General features: G+C 45.3%; 1 protein-coding gene across 2 annotated transcripts in view; it reads left to right on the top strand.

Moving 5' to 3' along the window:
• Positions 1-14: 14 nt before the first annotated feature.
• Positions 15-24,254, top strand: part of Serac1 (serine active site containing 1) — a 36,190-nt gene continuing 11,950 nt past the window's right edge. Inside the window, exons 1-11 of one of the 2 annotated variants that reach the window (XM_075950513.1) lie at positions 15-127; positions 6,660-6,751; positions 9,480-9,516; positions 10,189-10,325; positions 11,737-11,826; positions 12,712-12,843; positions 13,342-13,463; positions 15,202-15,330; positions 18,010-18,123; positions 19,434-19,596; positions 23,179-23,329. In XM_075950513.1, the coding sequence (XP_075806628.1) occupies positions 6,661-6,751; positions 9,480-9,516; positions 10,189-10,325; positions 11,737-11,826; positions 12,712-12,843; positions 13,342-13,463; positions 15,202-15,330; positions 18,010-18,123; positions 19,434-19,596; positions 23,179-23,329 (1,166 nt within the window). In that variant the 5' untranslated portion in view covers positions 15-127; position 6,660. The remainder of the gene's footprint in view (positions 128-6,659; positions 6,752-9,479; positions 9,517-10,188; positions 10,326-11,736; positions 11,827-12,711; positions 12,844-13,341; positions 13,464-15,201; positions 15,331-18,009; positions 18,124-19,433; positions 19,597-23,178; positions 23,330-24,254) is intronic. The other variant, XM_075950521.1, reaches the window with a different exon arrangement.

Below are 24,254 nucleotides of genomic sequence, written 5' to 3'. Positions count from 1 at the left end.
CCAAGTGCTCGGGGGCGGGATCACGTGCCTACAGCCGCCTTGGAGAGGGTGCAGGTCGCCAGTGGCGGCGGAGGGTGGGCTCTGTAGCCGGCCGTGTCCACCCAGAGCGGAGTCCGTGCACCGGCAGGTAGGACGGATGGGTGGGCAGGCTCGTGGGCGGGCAAGGGCGTCGCGGCAGCTGCGGGCTAGGAGGGCCGTGGGTCTGCACGGACACGGCGCCCTCGGAAGGTCGCGTGGCCCGGAGGGACCCTGTGACCCGCCGCGCTCCTTAGAGCCTGATTCGGGCCCTTTTCTTGAATGATCGCTCAGCTTCTCCAGTTGCTCCTGAGACTCGGAGGAGAGCACCTGCGTGCAGGTGTACCTTTCTATGCTCTGTGATCTCATGAACCACACCTTAGTCATTCAGGCCACATCTTGTACTTCCCTGACCTGGGAGACCTGAATAGTTGGAATGCTAATAGGTTTCTAAACCTAGTAACTGTCATTTTAAGGTGAAGGCCCTTCAGAAGGTTCTGAAGTTAATCCCATTCCCAAATTCTGACCTGTAGTCTTTTTTTATTAATTAATAATTTGCATTTGCTTTGGTATTTTGCCTGGGTGTATATCTGTGTGAGGGTGTCAGATCTTGGAGTTGGAGACAATTGTGAGCTGCTATGTGGGTGTTGGGAATTGAACTAGGGTCCTCTGGAAGAGCACTAGGTACTCAGAGCACCCTAACCATCTCTCCAGCTCCTGATCTGTGGAGTTGTGTTGTCATCAGTTGAGGCAGGAGGTAGTTGTAGCTTCTTGCTCCTTATATTTACACGTTTAAGCTCATGCTGATTTTTGCTTCATACGTGTCTTCTCCGTTTAACCAGCCTTGCCTTTCCACTTATCTCCCTCTCTCAGTCCCTCAAAATTCTTTTTTTTTTTTTAAAAAAAAAAATATCGGGGCTGGAGAGATGGCTCAGAGGTTAAGAGCATTGCCTGCTCTTCCAAAGGTCCTGAGTTCAATTCCCAGCAACCACATGGATGGGGTCTGTTGCCCTCTTCTGGCCTGCAGGCATACAGACAGAATATTGTATACATAATAAATAAAAAAATTATCGCATTCATTTATGTATAGTGTATACATACATGTATGCATGTACATGTATGTAGTTTGGGGGTGGCATGTGTGGGCTGCAGTGCTTGAATGGACAGGTCAGAGAACAATTTGAAGGAGTTGGTTCTCTTCCAGCATGTGGATCTTTTGGATGGAACGCAGTTCACCAGACTTGGCAACAAGCAAGTGGCTGCTTTGCCGAGCCATCTTGCCAGCTCTGCTCCCTCAAACTTTGTTTCCTCTTGTTCTTTCCCACATTTTTCTGTTGTACTCACTCTTTCAAAATCGCCCCAGGTTTACTCTTCCTGTGTCTTTGTTTTACTTATTTTCTTTCTGCTACAGTAAAAATCCCCAAAGCTCTTTTAAACAGTTACCCAAAAGTTATGTGGAAGAGTCAAGAATCTAGAAGAGCTCTTCCTGAGGAGGAGCTGGCTGGGTGTGGTGCCTGGAGCTTAGACTTCTGTCTCTCTGGATGCTGAGGCAGAGGAGACTCACAAGTTGGAGGCCAGCCTGGACTACATAGCAAGATCATGTATCAAAAAAATAAAAAAGGGTCAAAGCAGGAGCCCTTTATGACCTAGCTTTGGGATTTGGTGTTTATAGCCAAGCATACGTCTTCCTGTGCTACGTATTTAAGGGTGGAGAGACAGGTCAGAAGGGTGGGATAGAGTCTGAAAGTAGGCCTGTGTTACATGTAGTCGGTTGACTTTTGGATAAGGTACAGTTATTTGCTGAAAAGAATATTGTTTCAACATTTTATTGGCACTGTTGGATCTCCATATAGAAAAAAGTTCACTTACCATGAAAATACATAAAAATTCAATGTGGCAGCAGTTAAGACCACTGTCTGCTCTTACAAATGACTTATGCTCCTTTCCCAGCACCCACAGGATGGCTCATGATCATCCATAGCTTCAGTCACAGGGCATCGGACACCCTCTCCTGGCCTTCAAGGTCACTGCACACACGTGGTACGCGTACACGTGCAGGCAAGCACTCGTACACACAAATTAAATCTTAAGGAAACTTGTAATGGTTTGTCCTGTCCCTTTAAGAGACAAGCCCTGCCCACTCTCTCCCTGTCCGTCGAGGCAGGCAGATCTTTCTTCCTGCTTGCAGCCCGAGTCTCTTCCTTTTTTTAAAATATTTATTTATTTATTTATTATGTATACAATATTCTGTCTGTGTGTATGCCTGAAGGCCAGAAGAGGGCGCCAGACCTCTTTACAGATGGTTGTGAGCGCCATCATGTGGTTGCTGGGAACTGAACTCAGGACCTTTGGAAGAGCAGGCAGTGCTCTTAACCTCTGAGCCATCTCCCCACCCCAAGAGGCTTCTGCCTCTCTCCATTCTCCTCTTTCCCCGTTCTGTTTCTCTCTCTCTCTCCCTCCCTCCGTCCTTTTCTCCCTCCCTCCCTCCCCTTCTATCTTTCTCCCTCTTCCCTTCCATAACCCACTAAACAAATATCCAACTTCAATCTGCATGGTGTGCCTATTCATGTCTCTGTCTCTTGCCTGCTATGTGGTTCCCTGCCCGGGACCAGCTGCATTCGGAGACCTGCTGTGTGGTCTCATGGCATGCCCATCTGTCCTCCCTCCTTGTGGCCTGCTACAGCCACTCGGAGAATTGTACCATCCCTGTATGGGACTGGCTGCTCTCAGAACCTGCTGTTAGCGGTCTGCCGCTACATGGTCTCCTACTGCCACTGGGGGACCTGCAGCATTTCTGCCACTGCAGCCGCTGGGAACCTGCAGCATTTTTACTTAATCCATTACAAAGCTAACTTGGAATGAAACATAGACTTAAACATAAAATAGAACACAAAACTGTCTTAGAATTATAAGAAACAATGGCATGATTTAGGCAATGTTTTTTTGTTGTTGAGTTTTTGTTTGTTTCTTTGTTTTTGGCTTTTTGAGAGAGAGTTTCTCTGTAACAGCTCTGGCTGTCCTGGCACTTGCTTTGTGGAGAGGTTTGGCCTTGAACTCGAGCCTGCCTCTGCCTCCCCCAAGTACTGGGATTAAAGGCGTGTGCCACCACTGCCTGCACAGTGGTTTTTCAGGATATAAAATTCAATAACCACAAAGGAGAAGATGTTGATAAGATAGATTCTATCAAAGTTGCTCATTAAAATGTAGTTTTTTTGTTTTTGTTTTTGCTTTTTTGAGACAGGGTTTCTTTGTGTAACAGCCCTAGCTGTCCTGAAAATAGCTCTGTAGACCAGGCTGGCCTTGAACTCACAAAGATCCGCCTGTCTCTGCCTCCCAAGTGTTGGGATTAAAGGAATGCACTATCATTGCCTGGTCAAAATGTAGTTTTAAGAAAATAGTCAAGTCACAGACATGGAGAGGATAGTTGAGGGTATCTGTATGTATGTTTGATAGAAGACTTACTTCCAGGATATATAAAGAACTAGGAGCCGCCGGGCAGTAGTGGTGCATGCCTTTAATCCCAGCACTCGGGAGGCAGGGGGATCTCTGTAAATTCGAGGCCAGCCTGGTTTACAAAGTGAGTTCCAGGACAGTCAGGACTGTTACACAGAGAAACCCTGTCCCAACAACAACAACAACAACAAAAAACCCTACAAGCCAACTTAAGCAGAAAAAAGACTTGAAGGAATATTCCAACAAAAGAATATATGAATGGCTAACATGCTTTTGAAAAGGTGCTCAGCATGGTTGTCTGGAAATTTCACAGTGACTGATATATCTGTAGTATGCCCACTAAGAAGACTAAAAGCAAGTGTCAGCAAGCATGTCAGGCAGTTGGGACCCTTGGCTTTGCTGGGTGCAATATAAAATGTTGCAATTGTGCTTTAAAAACATTGAACATTGTTTTTTTGGCCCAGCTAGCTCACTCTTGGGGCATTTATTAAATAAATATGAAAACATGTCTATAAAACCTTGTACCACAATGCTCAGAGGAGCTTCCCCAAAATGCCCATGCCACCTTCCCTGGAATATGTGGTTATATTTTATGTAGACAGCAAAGAGAATTTTGAAAGTAGAATTAAGTTTATAGATCTTGAATAGATTTTTAACATAAAAATATGTTCCTTATTTGTTGTTTTATATAAGTATATAATAATGTATTTTCTTCATATTTACTCATTACCTGCTTGTGGTCCCTTCCCAGTCTGTAATGGAAAGATCATCATAGTTATCCAGGAAAGCCTTCTGTATCCATGCAAAGACCCTGAAAGTAGATCAGACAGATCTGGCAAGGATGGGACAAGCTGTTGTCACTTCAGCACTGTAGTGGGCTGTCTGCAGAGCCATTGGGAGGCATTTAGAAGCTAAGGGTGGCTCCTTCATTACCAGCAAAGAAATGGAGATGTCAGTCTTGTTCTAGAGTACAGCTGAATCCTGCCAACCACCTGCAAGAAGCAAACTCTACCTCAGGTCCACATGAGGATCCCCTGAGATCTTTCAGTAAGGAAAAACACTGTGGTTTCAGTCTTGTGAGACTGAACAGAGACACATTAGGTGTCTAGGAATCCACATTTATTAAGAACCTGTGCAGAACCTGCTCCTAGGTCATATTTTGAATAATAATTTGTAGGTTGTTCATTAAAGTTCTCAGACTTGTGGCCCCAGTGACACGTGTTAGTGAGTGACTGTACCTGTGCAGTAGAACTTTCTGTGGAACTGTGTCACCTTTTGGCCTTACCTTAGTATTTCATAAAGCCCTTAATCTAAATGTTTTAAGTTGGGAATCCCTCCTTACTGCCGCATCCACCCCTTTCCCAGTATTTGCTTTGATGAGTGTTTGCTTATGAACTTAGAGTCCAGGTCAGAGACCGAGAACCTGGCTTATCTTTTGCCATCTCTTCCATGCCACATTCAGCTGTCCATTTTCTTGTCCTTTTGGCTCCTATGTCTGTTTTGTTGATTATTTTCAGAGCCACTACCTTAACTTCAGGTACCTTTTCTCCTTAATTATTGTTAGCAGGCTCCGTATTGGCTTTTTCTGTCTCCGTTCCCCCCTTAACATTTCACTATGTAGACCTGCCTGGCTGTTCTGCAACTCTCTGTGTAACCCAGGCTAGTCTTGAACTCAGAGAGATCTACCTGCCTCTGCCTCCTGAGTGCTAGGATTAAAGGTGTACGCCACCATGCCTGTCTTAAATTGGTTTAATTTAAAATTTAAAAATTTGGCAGTTACTCTATTGCTTGGCATTAGGTAACTGACAGCATCACGTGACAGAGTGGGCTCAGAATGCTGTGTTGGCACCGACTTCTCCACACAAGGGAATCTGAGAAGCACCCAAGATTAATTCCCCTGGTCAGGTGGTGGTGGCGCACGCCTTTAATCCCAGGAGGCAGGGGTGCCATAGTACCTGTGTGAAGGTCAGAGGAGAGCATGCACGAGTTTCCCACTGCGAGGACCCCAGGACTGAACTCAGGCTTGGTGGCAGGCATTTTCCTTCACTGAATCATCTCCTTGGCAACATCTTAGTTTTTCAGAAAGGGTTTCTCTCTAAACCTGGAGTTGACCAATTTGACTAGACTTGCTGGCCACCAGCAAGTTCCAGGAAGCCCCTGTTGCTTCCACAGTGCTGGGGTGATAGGCACATGCTGCTGTCCAGGTTTGCCACATGCTTCCAAATTCATGTCTCCATGCTTTTCTTGTGAACATTTTACTGGCTGAACCATGTCTAGAGCTTTGGAAATTAAAACTTTTAAGTCCAACGCTTGAGCCCATCAAATGGAATTATCTGTGTTAGTCTATGGAGATGTGTTACACTGTACTATATATGGATCAGAGCACACAGGACTCCCACAGGAAACAGACCCACAGAGATGAGCTCTTGATCAAAGATGTTAAAACCTGAGTCAAACATACCACCACATAGGCAGCCCCAGAGTTCCAACACAGAGACTTCTATCTACAAAAAGTGCTCAGGTGACAGAGCTAAGTGGAGCTCTGTGAGTTAGAGGACAGCCTGTTCTACATAGTGAGTTCCAGGACATCCAGGGCTATGTAGAGAGACGCTAACTATTTAAAAAGTTTATAAAATGTAAAGGCATACTTGAAGCTGTGTGCATTAGCTTGTTGCGGTATCATGGACCATCCCAAGACCTGATGGGCCAGACTGCCGTTCATTACTCAGCAGTCAGAAGATCCTTAGCATCGGTCCAGGGCTCGTTAGACAAGAGCAGCCTCACTTGCCAGGCCGCTAGTGCTGGCTGCTTAGTGGGAATTTGCTGCTTCTCTCCACGGCTGTTGGACTTTATCAAGGGCCCACATGCATTATACAATGCTTCTGGTCTTTAAAAGGATATTTAAAAACATTAAATGTCCATATTGGGATTCTACTTAATAACTTAAAATTTCCTGTTTTCCTATTAATCATTACTCACAATTGAACACAATTTGAAGAATAATGAAAGTGCTAGCAAAATTTATCTGGTTTGTTTTTAGGATTGAAACCCCCAGTTCAGATGTTTGTTGAGTTTTGAGTCATCTAACTGCGGGCAACCCACTGTGATAGTGACTTGTGCTTAGGGTCAGAAGAAAGGGTCTGACCTTATATCTACACCAAATGACCCTTGCTACATTGCTTTCCACCCAGGATGTCCCTCGGTGCCTATTGTGTCATCTGTTGCAGAAGAATAGGGACCTCTGCTTCCCGTTTAAAAAGTCGCACATCCTGGAGAAACATCCGTGAGTACAGTTCAAGGAACAGCATTTTCTAATAGAAACCGTGAGGAGCTGGTGGCCGCTTTCCTGGAGTGCCTTGCAAACTGACAGCCCAGTCTGACTCTGGTTCGCTTCTGTCCTCTGTGCTGATGAGTCCCTGCTGCATTTGTAAGCCCAGACCCAGACAAGATCTTCTTTTCCGAACTTCTTTCTTCCCGTTGTCCTGCCAGTTTGCCCTCTTTTCCAGCTTAAGCAGTGCCGTGTTCTCATTCGGCAATGCTTACCGAGCCCCCGCAGAACTGGAAACCTCCACCAGGTTCTGGGATACAGTGCTGAGCAAGAATGTGCTCCTTGCCCTGTTGTGCCGTGGGATCTGCTGTGATCCGCCCCACACTGTTGCCTGGCACCTTAAGCCAGGGTAGATCCACCATTTGCCATTTAGTAGAATCGGTATAGAACTTGGTTAATTATCTGATTCTCCCATAGACAAACTCGGAGCGCAGTGTCTTGTTTGTTATTCTAACCCATTGCTACTGTCATCTACGGTATGCAGAAGTATCTCTCAGTGTTGGAATAGAAGGATGAAAAACATACCTTCCTCCCGCACTGGTTCTTTTCTTTGTATAACAAGGGTGAAATATTTGTGTTCACTGTGAATATGTGTCTTTGCCAAGGTACCTTCTGATTGGTTTAATAAAGAGCTGAATAGCCAATAGCTAGGCAGGAGAGGATAGGTGGGACTTCCCAGGAGAGAGAGAAGGTGGAAAAGGAATGATGCCAGAGAGATACTGCAGAGGTCAGGCATACAGTACAGAGTAGAGACAACTGAGCCGCATGGCAGAATGTAGATTAATAAAAGCAGATTAATTTAAATGATAAGAGCTGGTAAGATAAGCCTAAGCTAATGGCCAAGCTTTTATAGTTAAGTTTCCATGTCCTTGTTTGGGGACTAGCAATGCAAAGATAGTCCTACAATGAAGCTGGCTGCAAACACCCTTATTTATTTGACGATAAACATTTATTGACCATCTGCTCTGCACTAGACGCAGTTTTTCAGCCTTGAGATGACAGTGTTAAATAAGGTGAAGTCCCTGTCCTTAAGCTCTTTCCTTTGAAGCTTTAAGATAGACCCACTGGAGTTGGGTGTGGTGGAGTATGCCTTTAATCCTAGCACTCAGGAGAGAAAGGCAGATGGATCTCTGTGAGTTTAGGGCCAGTCCCAAACATAGAAAGCGAGCTAGCCAGGATGACATAGTCAGATCCTGTCTCCCCAAACAGAACTAAACACAGATATCTGCTGGGCTGGCAGGGCAGCTCAGCGGGTGAGAGTGGTTGCTGTACAAGCATGAAGGTCTGAGTTCAAATCCCTAGAGCCCATATGAGTAAAAAGCTGGGTGTAATCCAGGCACGTGTAACTCCAGTAGTGAGGGTTTGGGCCTTGCTCCAGGTTCTGTGAGAGACTCTGTCTCAGCAGAATAAAGCAAAGAGAAAGATAGATGCTCTCCTCTGGCCTCCCGTGCATGAGAGAGGACATGCATTCACACACGCACACATTTCTAGTTTTGCAGTAATTTTTTTAATCTAGGGAATTCTGATTCCGAATTTTAAATACAAAAATAAGCAGGAGCGGAAAAGCAAACTTTTCACTTTCCTTGTCTCAGTTTCCCAGTATAGCAAATTTCAGAGTATCGTGTTTACCCTTAGTGGAAGAGAAAAGGGAGGAATGGCCATGAAGATTGAAAAGAAACATTCTAGGTGCTGGGGGATGTAGCTAAGGAGAAGAGCCTGTGCCCAACATGCACGAGACCTTGAATTTGATGCCCACAGTGTTGAGAGGCACACTGTTTGATGCCCAGTATTGAGAGGCACACTGAAAGGCCAGTAAGAGGTCACAGGGGGTAGCAGTAGAGAAGAAAACCTTGGGCACTCCCTGAATCTCCATGTTGGAGCCAGAAGAAGACACTAGAAGGTCATCTTGGAGTCAATACTGTCCCAGAGAGTCAGTCAGGAAGCTCCTTGTCTTACTCCTTGTAGACCTTCTCATTCCTGTTCTTGACCTGCTGTGAAGGCTCATGAGTCTGTGGGGAAGTGTCTCCCTTCCAGACCTCCATTGTGTCTGACTTCAGTGTGGAGCATAGCCAACCTTCCTGTTCAACAGTCTAGGATTTGAGTATTTTGGAATGAGTGTGTATTGAATAGCAACTGTCTGCCAATAATATTTGACTGCCAATAAAATATATACTTAAAAATGTTTCCAAGGTACAAACAAAAGTTTATATTTTTGTTGCCTATATTTTAATTGGGGCCATGTGATCTCTGGTGCTTAAACGATCAAGTATACCACAGTTATTTGGGGGGAAAGCCATTTTACTGTTCCCACTTGACAGACAGTCCCTCTGTAGAGTCTGAAAAGCTTGGTGAGCCCACCTTAGCTTTAGCTGCAGATCTTCCTGGTGGTCCACTCTGGAAGTCTGTGACCCTGCTGTATAACACTGGCATGGGGACCTGCATTCCCAGTGACTTGGCTTGGGGTAGCATAACAGGAGCTTGAAGGAAGGAAGAGTCATGTTCTACTCAGTGCTACCATGTATCATAGTGGCTCATAATGAATATAATATGTAATGTAATATGTTACCTATATAACAAAAACTTAACTTTGGCCCAGTTATACTCAAAAGGTTACACTGTTGCCTATTTCTTGTCATACTTTTAAAAATGAAATTATGTTGAATTTTCTTCTTTCTTTTTGAAGGGAATATAATAAGATTTACCGGATCCTTCATTTTAGGGTAAGTAGCAGTGAACAGTTAATGGCTTCATGATACCACTCTTGGAAATCTTAACGGAAGTGACTTAACATGGAGTAGCCATGGATGTGTATTGTCAGAAGGTTGAACATGCCTTTGTAGAGGAACACGTGTACATATTTATAAAATGTGTAGCGCATTGCATGCAGTAGGTTCAAATTAAAAATGCCCTAAGTGTTTGCAGGAGAGCAGGTAAATAAGGTGTGGTAGGTGTATTTATGTCTCAGGACCATGTGTACAGACTAGAGTGGGGGTGAGTCACATGAGCATAAGGCTGAATGAAAGAAGACGTCTAGCCTGGGTATTCACAGTCAGGCCAGACAGGACATTGTTTAAGGATGCACACACAGGTAGCACATACATGATGAACAGCAATGGCATTCTGGTTATTACTGCTGATTAGCCATGAAGGAATGTGAGAGCACGCTTTAGGGTGCTACTAATCTTCTATTTCTTCCTTGAATGTAACCGTGCAGCCGCTTGCTGTTAAACTGAGATGAATGTGTGCACATTAAGTATATATATGTACACACACACATGTAAAATGACACTTGTGTGTTACCGTAGGCTCTGTTTCCTAGTAAAATAGAAAACAGTTCACTGTTGGGTCATATTTAGATCCTGATTTATAAGGAACTTTTTGTTTCTCTTTAGGGGTTCTTTATTTCTTACTTATGAAGTTCTGGCCCTGAAGAAGTCTTTAACATTAGACACTCAGGTGGTAGAAAGAGAAAAAATGAAGTCTTATATCTATGTGCACACAGTTCCTGCAGACAAGTTAGAAACTCATGGTAAGTTAACTCCATCTTTCTAGAACAGAAACTAGGTGTTGAATGCAGAAATGGGTTTGTTTAGAGTCTAGTCCAGGGTAGGCTCAGCCTTCTGGAAGAGTCGGCAGAGCCTGTGCAAGACAGACTCCATGAGTCTCCTTCACTGTTCTGTTGCCGTGAAGAGACCAAGGCAAGGCACATAAAGGGGAGCATTGACCTGGGGGCTTACAGCTTCAGAGGGCGATTCATTGTCATCTTGGCAGGGAGGGAGCATGGTGGTATGAAGGCAGGTGCTGGAGTAATAACCAAGAGCTACATCTTGATCCGGAGACAGGCAGAGACTGGGTCTGGCATAAGCCTTTGAAACCTCAAAACCCACCCCCAGAGACACACTTCCTCCAAGGCCACACCTCCTAATCCTCCTAATCCTATCAAGCAGTTCCATACCCTGGCGACTAAGGACTCAAATAGATGAGCCTATGGGGGCCACTCTTATTCAAGCCACATTAACTGGATGACCAGATTTGGGGCTTCTATGTTTCCCCAAGTCTTTAGCTCCTTTAGAACACAGTAAGAACTGACTGAGCCCTGTGTCTGACTCTGCCTTCTTTCTTCAGTGGGGCCTTCAGCTCAGTTTGTTAAATGCAAATGCTTGTTTTGTCATTTAGCTCAGAGACCATCTGTAAGGGTGACTCATGCAGCCAACTCATGAAACAGATTGAGAAGTATGAATTCAACTGTTTTACCGCTGCCATGTGTTACAAAGGCCGAGCGGTCTGTGGATGCCAGTTAGGACATCCCCTTCTCAGTGCCAAGGTTGCTTGCAGGCAGAGGGGAGTTTTTTCTTTAGCTCTGGGCAGCCTGGTGAGCCCCCACCCCACCCTGCCTCGCAGCTGTCTCTCCTAGGATGTCAGCGTCAGTCATGCGCCTGTGAGCAGGTTGCAGCCCCTGCGTCCTCTGACCCATCGTTATCAGCACACCTTTTTTACTGCATCACCTCCCTGGACTTGGGCATCCACTGGGGCTGCTTACACTTTCTGTTGTGTAGACTGAGCTGCCGCTCTTAGAGTTTACCTCTCTGCCGAGGCTCAACCTCATTCTTAAAGCATTTTCCAAGTTCAGTTCTAGGCCAGCTATTTACAAGGAAGATTCTTTCGAATATTAGTCAGCTTCTGTTATTCAGGAGGCTTTCTATGGTGCTGTTCTCCTTCTTTTCACATTTTCTCCTTGACCTTGTCCTGGAGCCCAGAGCATTCTGTGTTCCCATAGTAAATACTTGCTTTTAATAGTGACTTTAACAAGTCACAGGTTTTTCTTTTCTTCAAGTTTTTTTTTTTAATGTTCTTTGCTATTAACTTTGGGACCTGGTTTATGTATTTCTTTTTGAAGTATTGGAGCGTGATATTGGTCTTACTTGCTGCCATCATTTTAGGGCTTGTTTGGCAGGCAAGGAAAGAACTTCACAAAGCAGTAAGAAACGTGTTGGCAGCATCAGCCAGGGTACTGCGGAACCCATTTTCTGGTACGTGTAGACACGGGTCCTCATCAGTGGGCTGGTACATATAGACACGAGTCCTCATCACTGGTCTGGTACGTGTAGACACGAGTCCTCATCACTGGTCTGGTACGTGTAGACACAAGTCCACATCACTGGTCTGGTACGTGTAGACACGGGTCCTCATCACTGGGCTGGTACATATAGACACGAGTCCTCATCACTGGGCTGGTACATGTAGACACATCCTCATCATTGGTCTGGTAAGTGTAGACACAGGTCCTCATCACTGGTTTGGTCCGTGTAGACACGAGTCCACATCACTGGTCTGGTACGTGTAGACACATCCTTATCATTAGTCTGGTCTGTGTAGACACGAGTCCGCATCACTGGACTGTACAGTGAACCCAAGACTAAAAATGACCACATGAAAGATAACATAGAATATTAAAAGTATACAGGTAATGCTTGTAGTAAATGTAAAAAAATAATATGAAAGAGCTAAGGTCAGACATTTGGTCATCATCTGTATCTGCATTTAATGCTCCATTACAATTTCCAACTAATTACAAGTTACTATCTAATACAACAGTGAACATAAAGCCATTTTGAAGCTGGGAAGATGGCTCAATCCGTAAAGTGCTTGCCCTTCACATGTGAGGATCCTAACCTAGACCATCCATTAAAAAACAGTAACTGAAGCCCACGACTGTGGTCTCAGTCCTTGGGAGGCAGAGACAGGAGGATCATGGGGATCACTACCAAGCAGGCTTGGCGAGCTGCTTCAGTGAGAGGCTCCGATTCATAAACGGTAGATGCATATGGTGTATGCATGTGCACACGCATCCAGTATACAGATGCACAAATGCCGTCTTAACTGTTTATATCGCCATGTCCCTTGTGTGTGTGAAGACTCTTTCAGCACGGTTGACATAGAAGATCATGACTGCGCAGTGTGGCTGCTCCTGAGGAAGAGCCGGGAGGATGACAGAGCTGCACGACTGGAGGCTGTGCAGGAAATGTCACAGGCCCACCACTGGCACGGTAATGAGGACCGGGCTCGTGGGTTAGCCACCTCTTGGTTCCTGCTGTAACAGAGGAGGGGAATGGGGCTAAGGAAGGAAAGAGTCAGGCAGTCTTAACATGGAAACACATTCTCTCTCTCTCTCTAAAAATTCCATGCGAACCTGGAAGTCTGCTGATCTGGCAGTCCAAGTATGGTTGGTAAGACAGCTCCTAAACTGAGCTCTACCAGAACAAGATTGACAACATTGGACTGCTTCACTGAGAGGAAAGAAACTGCTAATTCTGAGTTAGCAGTTTTCACATTTGAACATCAGGTTTTTTAAAACGTCAATCAGAGCATGACCTGGAGTGTTGAGGAGAATTGTCTGATTGGTGGTAACTGTGAGCCATGTTGGGTGTTGAGCTTCCAGATACTGTAGGTACAACTGAGTTAGGAAAAATACTTGGGAAATTTGGGGTTACAAAATTATAGAACAGTTAACCTTGTGATAACTTTGAGTTAATCTTTCCCAACAGACTATCAGTACAGGGTGATTGCTCAAGCCTGTGACCCGAGGACCCTTATCGGTTTGGCACGAAGCAAAGAAAGTGATCTTCGTTTTTTTCTCCCACCCCCTCCTTTGCCATCTTTAAAAGAAGTAAGCAAGGGAGTGAAAAGGTCTAGTGTGTATTTCTAGTATGGGTGCATATAGTGATATTTCATTTGTATTTTAATAATAAAGCTTGCCTGAAGATCAGAAAGTAAAACAGCCCTGCAGGTCAGCCTTACAGACCAGGCAGTGTAACACACACTCTTAATCCCAGTAGCCACACTAGTTTGCCATAGAAACCAGGTGGTAGTGGTGTATGCCTTTAATACCAGCCATAGAGAGGATTATAAAACAGGAAGAGACAGCTCTCACACAGTCTCATTCTGAGATTGCTGGAGGCAGGATCAACCATTTCAGACTGAAGTAGAGGTAAGAGCCAGTGGCTGGCTGTTTTGCTTTTCTGACCTTCAGGTTGAACCCCAATATCTGTCTCTGGGTTTTTATTAATCGTGCTACAGGTGCAGATAGATAGAACTGGTGCCCAACTCTGAAGAACAGGTGAACCGGAAGCAGAGCCGAAATCCTAGTTTCCACAGAGCTGTGACCCTCACACTGCCTTTTTCTGCCTTTGTGGGTTGAGTCTGTTCTGCTAGGTTCTTCCACAGCATGTCAGCACTCAAGAGAGGGTGTCTTGTAGTAAGTTTTGTGTTACTATTTTGTTTTGATTTTGATTCTTTCAAGACAGGGTTTCTTTGTGTTGAACTGGCTTTCCTGGAACTCTCTCTATACCAAGGCACCTGCCTCTGCCTCCTGAGTGCTGGGATTGTTTTGTTTTAAGGATTTGCTATGTCTTTGTACCTAGATATGGATATATGCATGTGAGTCCAAGTGTCCAGGGATGTTGCAAGACGGCAACAGATCCCCAAGAGCTGGAGTGACAGGTAGTTGTGAGCCACCAGGCCTGAGTGCTGGGACCCAGACTGGGGTCCTCTGCAAAAGCAATGCATGCTTCTAACTGCCAAGTCATTCCTCCAGCCCACCTCGTTTTTTTATAGAGCAGATTTTTCCCATCCTGAGCACTCTTGACATCTTAGATCAAACATTTAGCAGCATTCCTAGACACTGCTCCTAAGATGCAAGGAGTCCCCCAAGTTGTAACAAGGGAAATTGTCTCCAGGCATTGCTAAATATGTCCTCGGGATTAAATACCCCTTGTGAGAACCATGGCCAGAAACCTGCTCAACTGCAGATGTCTTGTGTACCTTCCTTAGATGAGAACACAAAACTGAAGCTTTGATATCAACAATCATTTGAAAAATAGAAAAGTGAATATATAATTAATTATCATGAAAAATGAAAGATTAACAAGCACCAGGCTTAATGATATCTTTAATTATAAAGGATAGAGTCCATTTTGAGTCACGCTAACAAAAAGTCCCTAAGGTAAAAATAGAGTTACAATTTGCATCAGTCCTTTTTATTTTTCATTTATTTTTAAGATTTTATTTTATATGTATGTGTGGCGCCTGCATATAAATCCTTACACTACATATATGCTAGAGGCCAGAAGAGGGCAAGCAGTCTCCTGAACTGGAGTTACAGGTGGTTGTGAGCCATCATGCGGGTGCCGGAACCAAACCCATATCCTCTGCAGAAGTCGCTAGTGCTCTTATTATTAAGTCGTCTTTCCAGCCCTTGTAGTAGGTGTTTTAAGTGTGACAGCAGGCAAGGCAGCGTAGAAGCAGAAATAAATGATTATGTACTTTCCACTGTTCATCCTTTGTGCTTCCTTTATGTGTTTCTTGGGTGTTCTGTATGAAGACTTTGTTTTTGCCTTTCATTTCAGGATTCCTCCACTGAAGAGGAACTCAGGCATTTGCTGGCTTCTTTACCTCAGACAGAAATCGATGAGTGTCTCCAGTATTTTACTTCCTTGGCTCTTAGTGAAAGCAGCCAGAGCCTGGCTGCGCAGAAGGTTTGTTATATCTTATAAACATAGCTGTGAATAAGAAAGGTTCTGGTTGTAATAGGCCTTAACTCAGCTTTTGAGCTCACTTATTGTTTTGTGGGCATGAACTCTGGTTGTTGCACCTCCAGAATCAGTAGTCAGGATTGGGGTACAGCTCAGTGCTAGAGTGCTTGCCAAGCATGCTCTAGACTTGGGGTTGATCTTAAGCATGTGAGTTGATTCATCTAGGCCTGTGTTCTAACCTGAACTGTAGATTCAATTATCAGCCCCCTCTCCTTGGATTATCGCAAGAATCTTGAATTTAGCAGATCAAACCTGCCTTCCCTTGATTCAGCCCTCACCCTCTGGCCTTTACCTCATTTGCTTAAGTTGCAGCCTGGCCAGCCACTCAGTCCTTTTGTATGCAGCCTCAGCAGTTGCTAGCCGTTGGTGGGCACACGTTGAGTCTGTTCACCCTGACCATCTACAGCTCTTAGACATCTCTGCAGCATTGTCTTCTGTTTCTTCTTTCACTTCCTCATTGGTTTTAAAATCTCTTCCAGATTCTTGTATTAGTTCCCTGTTAGGGTGCTGGTTCCTGTCTGTGCTGGTGCTGGCTCTTCCTTGTGGCTGTGTGCCTTTGGACTCCAGCTTCACTCTTGGATAACCTGACCACTTTCCAGTGAGCTCTGAGCACCACGAAGGATAGATTTGTCCCCATAGAGCAGGGTTTTTCCTCTTTCTTTGAAGGTCTCTTGGCATTTTCCCTCTTGAAGAAAGGAATTCTGTGGAGGGACACATAAATTGTAAGCAAAAATTAAGTAAGAAGAAACAGAGACAGATAGAGACAGAAAGACACACAGACGTGCATGGCAGGAAGAGCAGAGGCAGTCATAGCACAGTGGGCTGTGTTGTGGATTTTAAAGAAATTTTTATGATTCATAAAGTTGGTGGTATAGTCACGGGGTAAGGTAACCTTTCCTCCTCCTACATCATGGTGGACAAGAGCCTACAAAGAGAAGGCACGCAGTCCCTTTGTTAGTGCACACGTGCGGGAAGATGCCTGATGTCTGTCTGACTTCAGGGACATATAACCACAGGTGGACGTTCTGAACACCACGGGCACAGCTGCCAGAAACAGTTGTCGTTTGGCGGCCTCGTACCCAGCTCGCTTTGAGGCTACTCAAGGACCACGATGGGTCTGATAGTCTTTTGGTCAAGATATTTTGTTAGTTTTAAATTGAGGCTTCACACTGAAGGCTGGGGCCAGTGCTTTACATGAAGCAGAATGGAGGCTGTGTGTAGGATTCTCTTCTCCCAGCTCCACCACTCGGTCTGTCTTCTCCCTAACACTTGATGGCAGCTTTTCCATTCCCTCGTAGAAGGATGTTTCGAGTCCTACAGGCCCTAAGAAGTCATCATCTATACTGAGCACAGCTGAGGGCCTACGGGCACTTGACATCCTCAGCCCTTGCTCACCTCCTAGGCGTTATGCCGTCTCCAGTTCTAGCACTGAGGGTTTCTCTTGATTTCTTTTTTTCCCTTAGAGCTCGTCTGTCTGTGTCTAATAGCACTTGAAACATCTTACATCTTTTCCTAGCTGCCTGCAGTTTCAGCTCATTGTAGCCAGAGTAATCTTAACACACCTTAGTAAGAACTGCTCTTGTCCCTGCCTAAAACCGTCCAGAGGCTTCCTCTGCATGTTAAACCAAGCGCTATATGTTTTATGTTGAAGGCATGCATAGACTATTTACAACTGTGGCTGCCTTCAGGTCAGAACCAAGTTAGCAGAACTGTCCAGTAGACAGTTGCAGGACGGAAAGCCGGTCCAGTGGCACAGGGTATGAAGGCTGCTGAGTTCTTCACACAGTCAGTGGGCCAGGCTGGGCTGGAGTCTCATCAGTGTTGACCGTGCTCCTCGGGATTACATGATGCTGTGTGTTAGCATGTCAGCATGACTCTGTATACAGGTCATAGCCCTTAGTCTCTAGCAGTACTTGCCATTCTGTTTTGTCATTTAACATATGTGTGTATTTGTACATGTGTGTATATGTGTGTACCCAGGTCAATATCAGGCATCTTTGGCTATTTCTTTTCACCTTAATTTTTGAGACTGTGTCTTGTTGAATCTGCAGCTTGACAATTCAGCTAGATGGGCTGGCCAGCAAGCTCCTGGTGTCTGGGTGTTCTCCCCCTCTTGTACCCAGAACCGAGGTCACAGATGTGCACTGCCTACTGTTTTTTATGTGGATGCTGGGGCCTGAACACTACCCACTGAGCCATCTCTCAGCCCCCTAGCTCTACTTATCTTACACGCGAGCTTCACTTTTAACTGGGAAGGATCAGAAGCTATCATGCCTTTAATATTTTTGTTTGGTAGTGCTTTTCCATTAAAAACTTAGTAGTTTTCAGTTGACTCCGCTACCATAATCTGTATGAGTTAGTAAGAGCTGGGGACGACACCAGAGCATTCGAACCAGGGGGTGAGAATTGAGTTTGCAAGGAGAGGACAGGAATGGAGATGGAAAAGGATGTCAGAATTGTCCTGGGAGTCCGCTGATGTGTTTCCTATTCTAATAAACAATAGAGGTGTGCATAGCATCCCCTTTAAGTACCCTGAATGTTTATGTATTTGGAACATGATTTGCATGTATTACCCAGGGTTAGCCAGCAGCTGAGTTTGTGAACCGTTTGTCTTAACTTCAGGGAGGACTGTGGTGCTTTGGAGGAAATGGGCTTCCTTATGCGGAAAGCTTTGGAGAAGTTCCCTCAGCCACGGTGGAGATGTTCTGCCTGGAAGCTATAGTAAAGCATTCAGAGGTAAATTGCATTCCAAAATATGGCTTCTCATGGTTGCTTGGACATAAATTTGGGAGGGGGAGAGGTGGAGAGGAGGATCTCGGGGGAGTAAGCAGTAAATATGACCAAGTATATTATATGCAGGTATGAAATTCTTCATTAATAAAAATATTATATTTAAAAAATTCCACTTTTAACTGTTAGAATTAGTACATATGGTAGAGCACCAACACATGGACTTTCATCTTTCATTTTTATTGCATATTTAATTTTTTAAAAATTTTATTACATTCATTTTTTATATGGATATTTTGTCTGCATGTATGTCTATGTACCATGTGCATGCCTGAGGCCCTTGGAGGCCAGAAAAGGGCATTGGATTCTCTGGAACTGGAGTTACAGTGATGAGCCACTATGTACGTGCTGGGAATTGAACCTAGATCCTCTGTAGGAGTAGCAACCAGTGCCATTAACTGCTGAGCCATCTCTCTAGTCCCTTATTACATATTTTAAACAGTTTTTAATTGTATATAAAGGAAGTAATCCATGCTATAACATGACATTTATCTTTGATTCATGCTATCTTCTCCTTTGCCCAGATCGTTTTACACACAGCATCAGACGGCTAATGTCCATAAGATATCTGTAGATGACAGAATTAGACGGCTAACTCCATAAGACATCTGTAGAGACAGCGTCAGACGGCTAACTCCATAAGATACCTGTAGAGACTCAGCCTCAGATGGCTAACTCCATAAGACATCCGTAGAGAGGAAAGGGAAATAATGAATGGCTATGCAGCTGAGTTATAAGTACTGGTGGTTTGGAGGTATTTTGGCATGGTGATTGTCACGGTTTGCTTATTTATTAGACAGCATCTTGCTGTGTATCCTGTGTAGCTGCATGCCACAATGCCCAGCTATAGTCTGATTTTTAAGTAAACAAAATGGCAAGAAGCCTAGTGGTACCCACAGGTGAAGTGGGTACCATCACCTAGGGAACATGTTCGACAGTGTCCAATTGCCTGTGATATTTAAACGAAGAAGATCTGGTGTGGGGTGTAGGAATTGCAACTACCACTGGCATCCTTACCCACATCTGTAGAAGCACTGTCTTCAAGGTTCTGAGCTCGCTACTGTAACCTGAGAGCGTTAGACCTGACTGAAATGCATGCCTATGTTTAGTCCTCTTTGATTCCCACCTGCAGAATGGAAGCGAGGCAGGAATAAGGGACTGCGGCATTGCGGCATAGGAGGGGATGTGGGAACACACCCTTTGAGGGTGTGAAGTGACCAGCGCGATCTAACGGGAGCTCTGTTACCTTGTGCTAGATACCCTCACACTGTGACCATATTGAAGCAGGCGGGGGCCTGCAACTGCTGCAGAGGCTCTACCAGCTTCACAAGGACTGCCCCAAAGTACAGAGAAACATCATGAGGATCATTGGAAACATGGCCTTGAACGAGCATCTTCACCCGGCCATAATCCGCTCAGGTAACAGCTTTATGTGCACCGAGGATGCTGGGTCCAGCCCCTGTTCTCCCGACACCTCACTTCATGTTACATTAATTTTTCAATAGACCTAAACCTCTAGGGTTTTCCTGGATCCTTTCTAGTATGTTGTTTGGGTAGTGACAGGAATTGCTGGGGTTGTCAGTCCACACTGAGGCGTCAGCATGGAGAGCCATCCTAGGTGAGCAGACTTTGGCATGAAGATCGTTGAACTGTTGATGTGGTTTAGTTAACCAAGAAGCAGACAGTAAAGACCCACTGTAGAACTAATGCATTTCCTCTGCAGCCTGGGAGCCGCCTGGGAGGAGACGCACATCTGCCGTCTTCCTTTCTCACCCACTTTCTTCCTTCCCTCCCTCCTAGCAAGATGAGCTCACAGATTTCTCTTCAAAGAGTTTTTAAGCTTTATAATTTATTATTGTACTTAATAAACCAGTGCTAAATTATCTCATCTTTGGTTAGTGGGGTCCCAGAAAACTGATATACACATTCTACATATGGTGCGTGCGTGTGTGTGTGTGTGTGTGTGTGTGTGTGTGTGTGTGTATGTGTGTACCTGTATTAGTTACTTTGCTGTTGCTGCCATAAAATATCATGACCAAGGCACCTTAAGGAATAAAATTTATATGACTAACGGTTCCAGGGGATGGGAGTCCGTCATGGCAGGGATGCAGGGCAGCAGGAGAAGGAAGCTGAGAGCTCACCCCTGAGCTGGAAGCAGGAAGCAGGGGGCATGAACTAGATGTGGATCAAGACTGTTAACAACCAAAGCCCACGCCCAGTGTAGGCATTCTCCAGCAAGACCACACCTCCTAACCCCCACAAACAGTACCACCGGCTCTCAAACATAGAAGTCTATGGGGCCATTCTCATTCAGACAACTCTAGCACATACGTAAGCATATATGCACATATATACACATCCATACTGTCCTGGCTAGTGTTCTGTGTCAGCTTCACACAAGCTCGAGTCACCAGAGAAGAAGTCGCAGCTGAGGAAATGCCTCCATGAGATCCAGTTGTAAGGCATTTTCCATTAGTGCTCAGTGCGGGAGGGCCTAGTCCATGATAGGTGGTGCCATCCCTGTGTTGTTGGTCCTGGGTTCTATAAGAAGGTAGGGTGAGCAAGCCATGCTAAGCAAGCCAGTAAGTAGCTCCCCTCCATGTTCTCTGCATCAGCTCCTTCCTCTAGGTTCCAGAGTTCCTGTCCTGACTTCCTCCAGTGATGGGCTATGATCTGGAAGTGTAAACCAAATAAACCCTTTCTTCCCTAACTTGCTTTTTGGTCATGGTGTTTTGTTGCAGCAACAACAACCCTAACTAGGACACTTATACATACATAGGCATATATTCATACATAAATGAGATAGACACACATATACCTTTGTGCACACACATATTAGAAACTATGAATTGACCCTTAAGTGTCTTTAGATCAGCAGATGTTATGATTGTTGCTCTTACTCTGTAACCCTGCCTGGGACTAAAGGCATGCGTGAATATTTTTAAGTCTGTGCACCACATGCATACCTGATGCTGTGGAAGCCAGGACCTGCGACTGGAGTTACAGACGATTGTGAGCTGCCTTGGGGGTGCTGGGGACTGAACCTGTTCCTCTGGAAGAGCAGCCAGTGCTCTTAACCACTAATCTGTCTCCTCAACCCCAGACCAGTGGATTTTAATTTTAATAAAATCAAATCCAGAAATCAAAAAACTTTCTGAGAAGCGTGAAATGGCCCAAATATTCACCTTTTAGAACATCCGTGAGTTTTGACAACTCCTAGAAAGTATTTGTTTTTCCTTCCCCCTTCATAATTGTGTTCATCCCCTCTCTCTCCTCTTGCTTCCAGGCTGGCCTTGAACTCACTCTAGCTCCTGATAGGCTTGCCCTCCCCACTGAGTGAGGACTTGTAGCCATGTGGCACTATTTTTTTTTAATAGCTTTCTAAGGTACAGATTTTTATCGCTGATTTGAGCCTCGCTTGTTTGTTTGAGCTGTAACAAGATTTCTGATTTGTACATGTGAGAAGCGTGGGCCCTGGGGCAGACCCAGAGAACAGCTGCTAGCATGTGCTGCTGCTGATCTTTGTTGCAGATGTGCTGAGGATCCATGAGGCTGGGAGCAGTCCCGTTAATAACAACGTATTATTCTCAAACACTGCCAGGATAGATGCCAAGTGTTCTCAATACCAGAAAATGGTATGTGTGCGATGCACACTGAACACGCTTTAGGACGGTACAGTGGCTGGTGAGGTTACTCAGTAGGTAAGGGTTCTTGCTGCCAACCCTGATAATGTGAGTTCTGAGAAAACTGACTCCACAAATTGTCCTGACCTCCAGATGCAGCCTGCTCTCACATGCATGCATACAAAGTACAAATCATGTTGCATGCCGCTGCTCTCACACACAATTGTTATTTGTAAAGTAAAATATAAAGTATGCAGTGGGGCTGGAGAGATGGCTCAGCCGTTACAGGCTAAGGCTCATGACCAAAAAAAGACAAAAAAGAAATATAGTCAAGAGAAGAAGTGAAAAATTCCCAGGAGAAAACGAAAGTTGCTGTTTCTGTCAGACTACCCCGGCCCTCACTACGGCAGCAGCCGTAATTCTGCTCATTAACTGAAGTTTGGGCCATGTTCTTAGGGAAGATGTGCACCTGCTCCGTGGGTAGCCCAGCTGTGGGGTGGGAAGGGACACATGAGCGCGCCCGCATACGAGCCAGGTGCTGATTGGTGGCCCCAGGCCGGGAGAGCATCAGAGCTTTAGTAACTCCACAGCGCATAAAGGACAGGGACTTGACCCCAAGTCTCTGACCTCGAGGCCCGTATTCTGCTTTAAGTCATGTGTATGTATACATATGAAATACAAGTAGGTACTTGGACATACTTAATATAGATACAGCAAAAACAGTTCAACCTGCCTTTTTTCAGAGCCCGCTTCCGCTCACTTGCCTCCTGAGGTCATGACCACTGATGAGGTCGGTGTCGTGTGTCTCTCCAGACTTTTGTGTTCCTGTGTCTGTGTGTGCACACATGTACTTCCATACATATGTATGAAATCATACTGTTATCCATACTTTCTTTTTAAAATAATTTTTAGAAATAATAGTATTTTTCCTTTCTGAGCTCTAGGTTTGATAAAGATTTTTATCAAATTCATTAAGAAATAGTTCCCTTATTTGTAGTCAGGGTTGTTGGTATGGTTGCTGTTCTTCATACCAACCTGCCGGTTTTGAGGGAGCCCTCCTCAGGGCAGATCCATCACGGCATTTCATCCTCTTTGGACCTCGCCTGTGGTAACTGCCTTGTGTTTCATTTTCTCTTAGGAAGAGGCCTCTTGCACACTTCCCTACTTAAGCTCCCTCAGAGGGTCTGCTTGAGGTATCCCAGCTCTCTGCTGTGGGACTCAGAGGTTCTCAGTACACAATCAAGCTAGGGTGTTTCCACTTCCCCACCCAGGTGGACACTTGAGACTGGCCTCCCTCTATCCTGTTGAACCTGAAGCCTCTCTCTACAGTCTGAGACTGGTTTGCACCATTGCTCAGGATATCTCTTCTCTTCCTCAGGCTGGGTTTCTTTAATGGCAGAATCTTTGAAATCCTTCCACATCATGGAGGCCTCCCATGCTGCCAGAACCCTGGCCAATCTAGACCGAGAAACCGTGCATGAGAAATACCAGGATGGGGTGTACGTGCTCCATCCCCAGTGTCGGACAAGGTGAGCATCACGTGGACTTAAATGATCTTTCTTTTAACTGGAAAGGGATTTAATTTGCAATTGAGATAGAAGGAAAGACTTCGAGAGAGATCCAAGGAAAGTCATAGCACTCATCTCTGCAGGCTAGCCATCCCTCTTCCATTCTGTCTCCAGCCTAGCTGTGTGCTCCAGACAAGGGAGGAGCTGTGCAAGGAAGGTTCACACAAAGCAGCCCCCCAGTCATTGCAGCCCAGACCTTCCCCAGGGCTAGATGAGGAAGAATGGAGAGCCCCAGGGACAGGACCCTGAGGGGCCTTCTTGCTCACATGCCTCCTTCACCCGTGGCATTTTTAAATCAGTTTGGGGATTAGGATATTTCTTTAACCAAACTCCAAGTCTCTTCTCAGAGGAAACCAAAACTGGCAGTAGGCTCCTCCACCTCCACCAGCTCCCTCTGCCTGCCGGGAGGTGCTGCAGAGGCAGGGCCCCCCCACCGCCCCACAACACCCCTTTCTGGGGGAGCTGCATTCCACTCTTCATATGGGAGTGAGGTCGGATGAGAGGCCGGATGAGAAGCAAGGGCCCCAAGAACAGGGCCAGTGTGTTGTGTTAGAGGAGCCAGGATGAGCAAGAACCCACATCACGGGAGACTCAAGGCCACTGAAGGTAGCTGTCTAGCCATCACTGGGATCCAGGGTCCCCTTACAGAAGATCCTTTTAAAAAAAAAAAAGCCTCTGCAAAAAGAAAAATGGATTTCTTGGTTCACTCTGACTGGCAGATAAACGGTTGTGATGACCGCTGCAGTACCAGCTCCAACTCCAAAAGGAAGAGTTAAGTGTGGGTGATGGTGGCTCAGGCTTCGTGTTGCCTGGGATAACATGTCCAAAATCAGCTTCTTATGGCCCCAAAACAAGAGCAGAGTCACAAGTGCATACATACCAAATA

This window comes from Microtus pennsylvanicus, chromosome 1 (genome assembly GCF_037038515.1).
Source record: "Microtus pennsylvanicus isolate mMicPen1 chromosome 1, mMicPen1.hap1, whole genome shotgun sequence".
Classification (NCBI taxonomy): Eukaryota; Metazoa; Chordata; class Mammalia; order Rodentia; family Cricetidae; genus Microtus; species Microtus pennsylvanicus.
The sequence above is the reverse complement of the archived record's forward strand: the minus strand, read 5'-3'. Positions and strand labels throughout refer to the sequence as shown.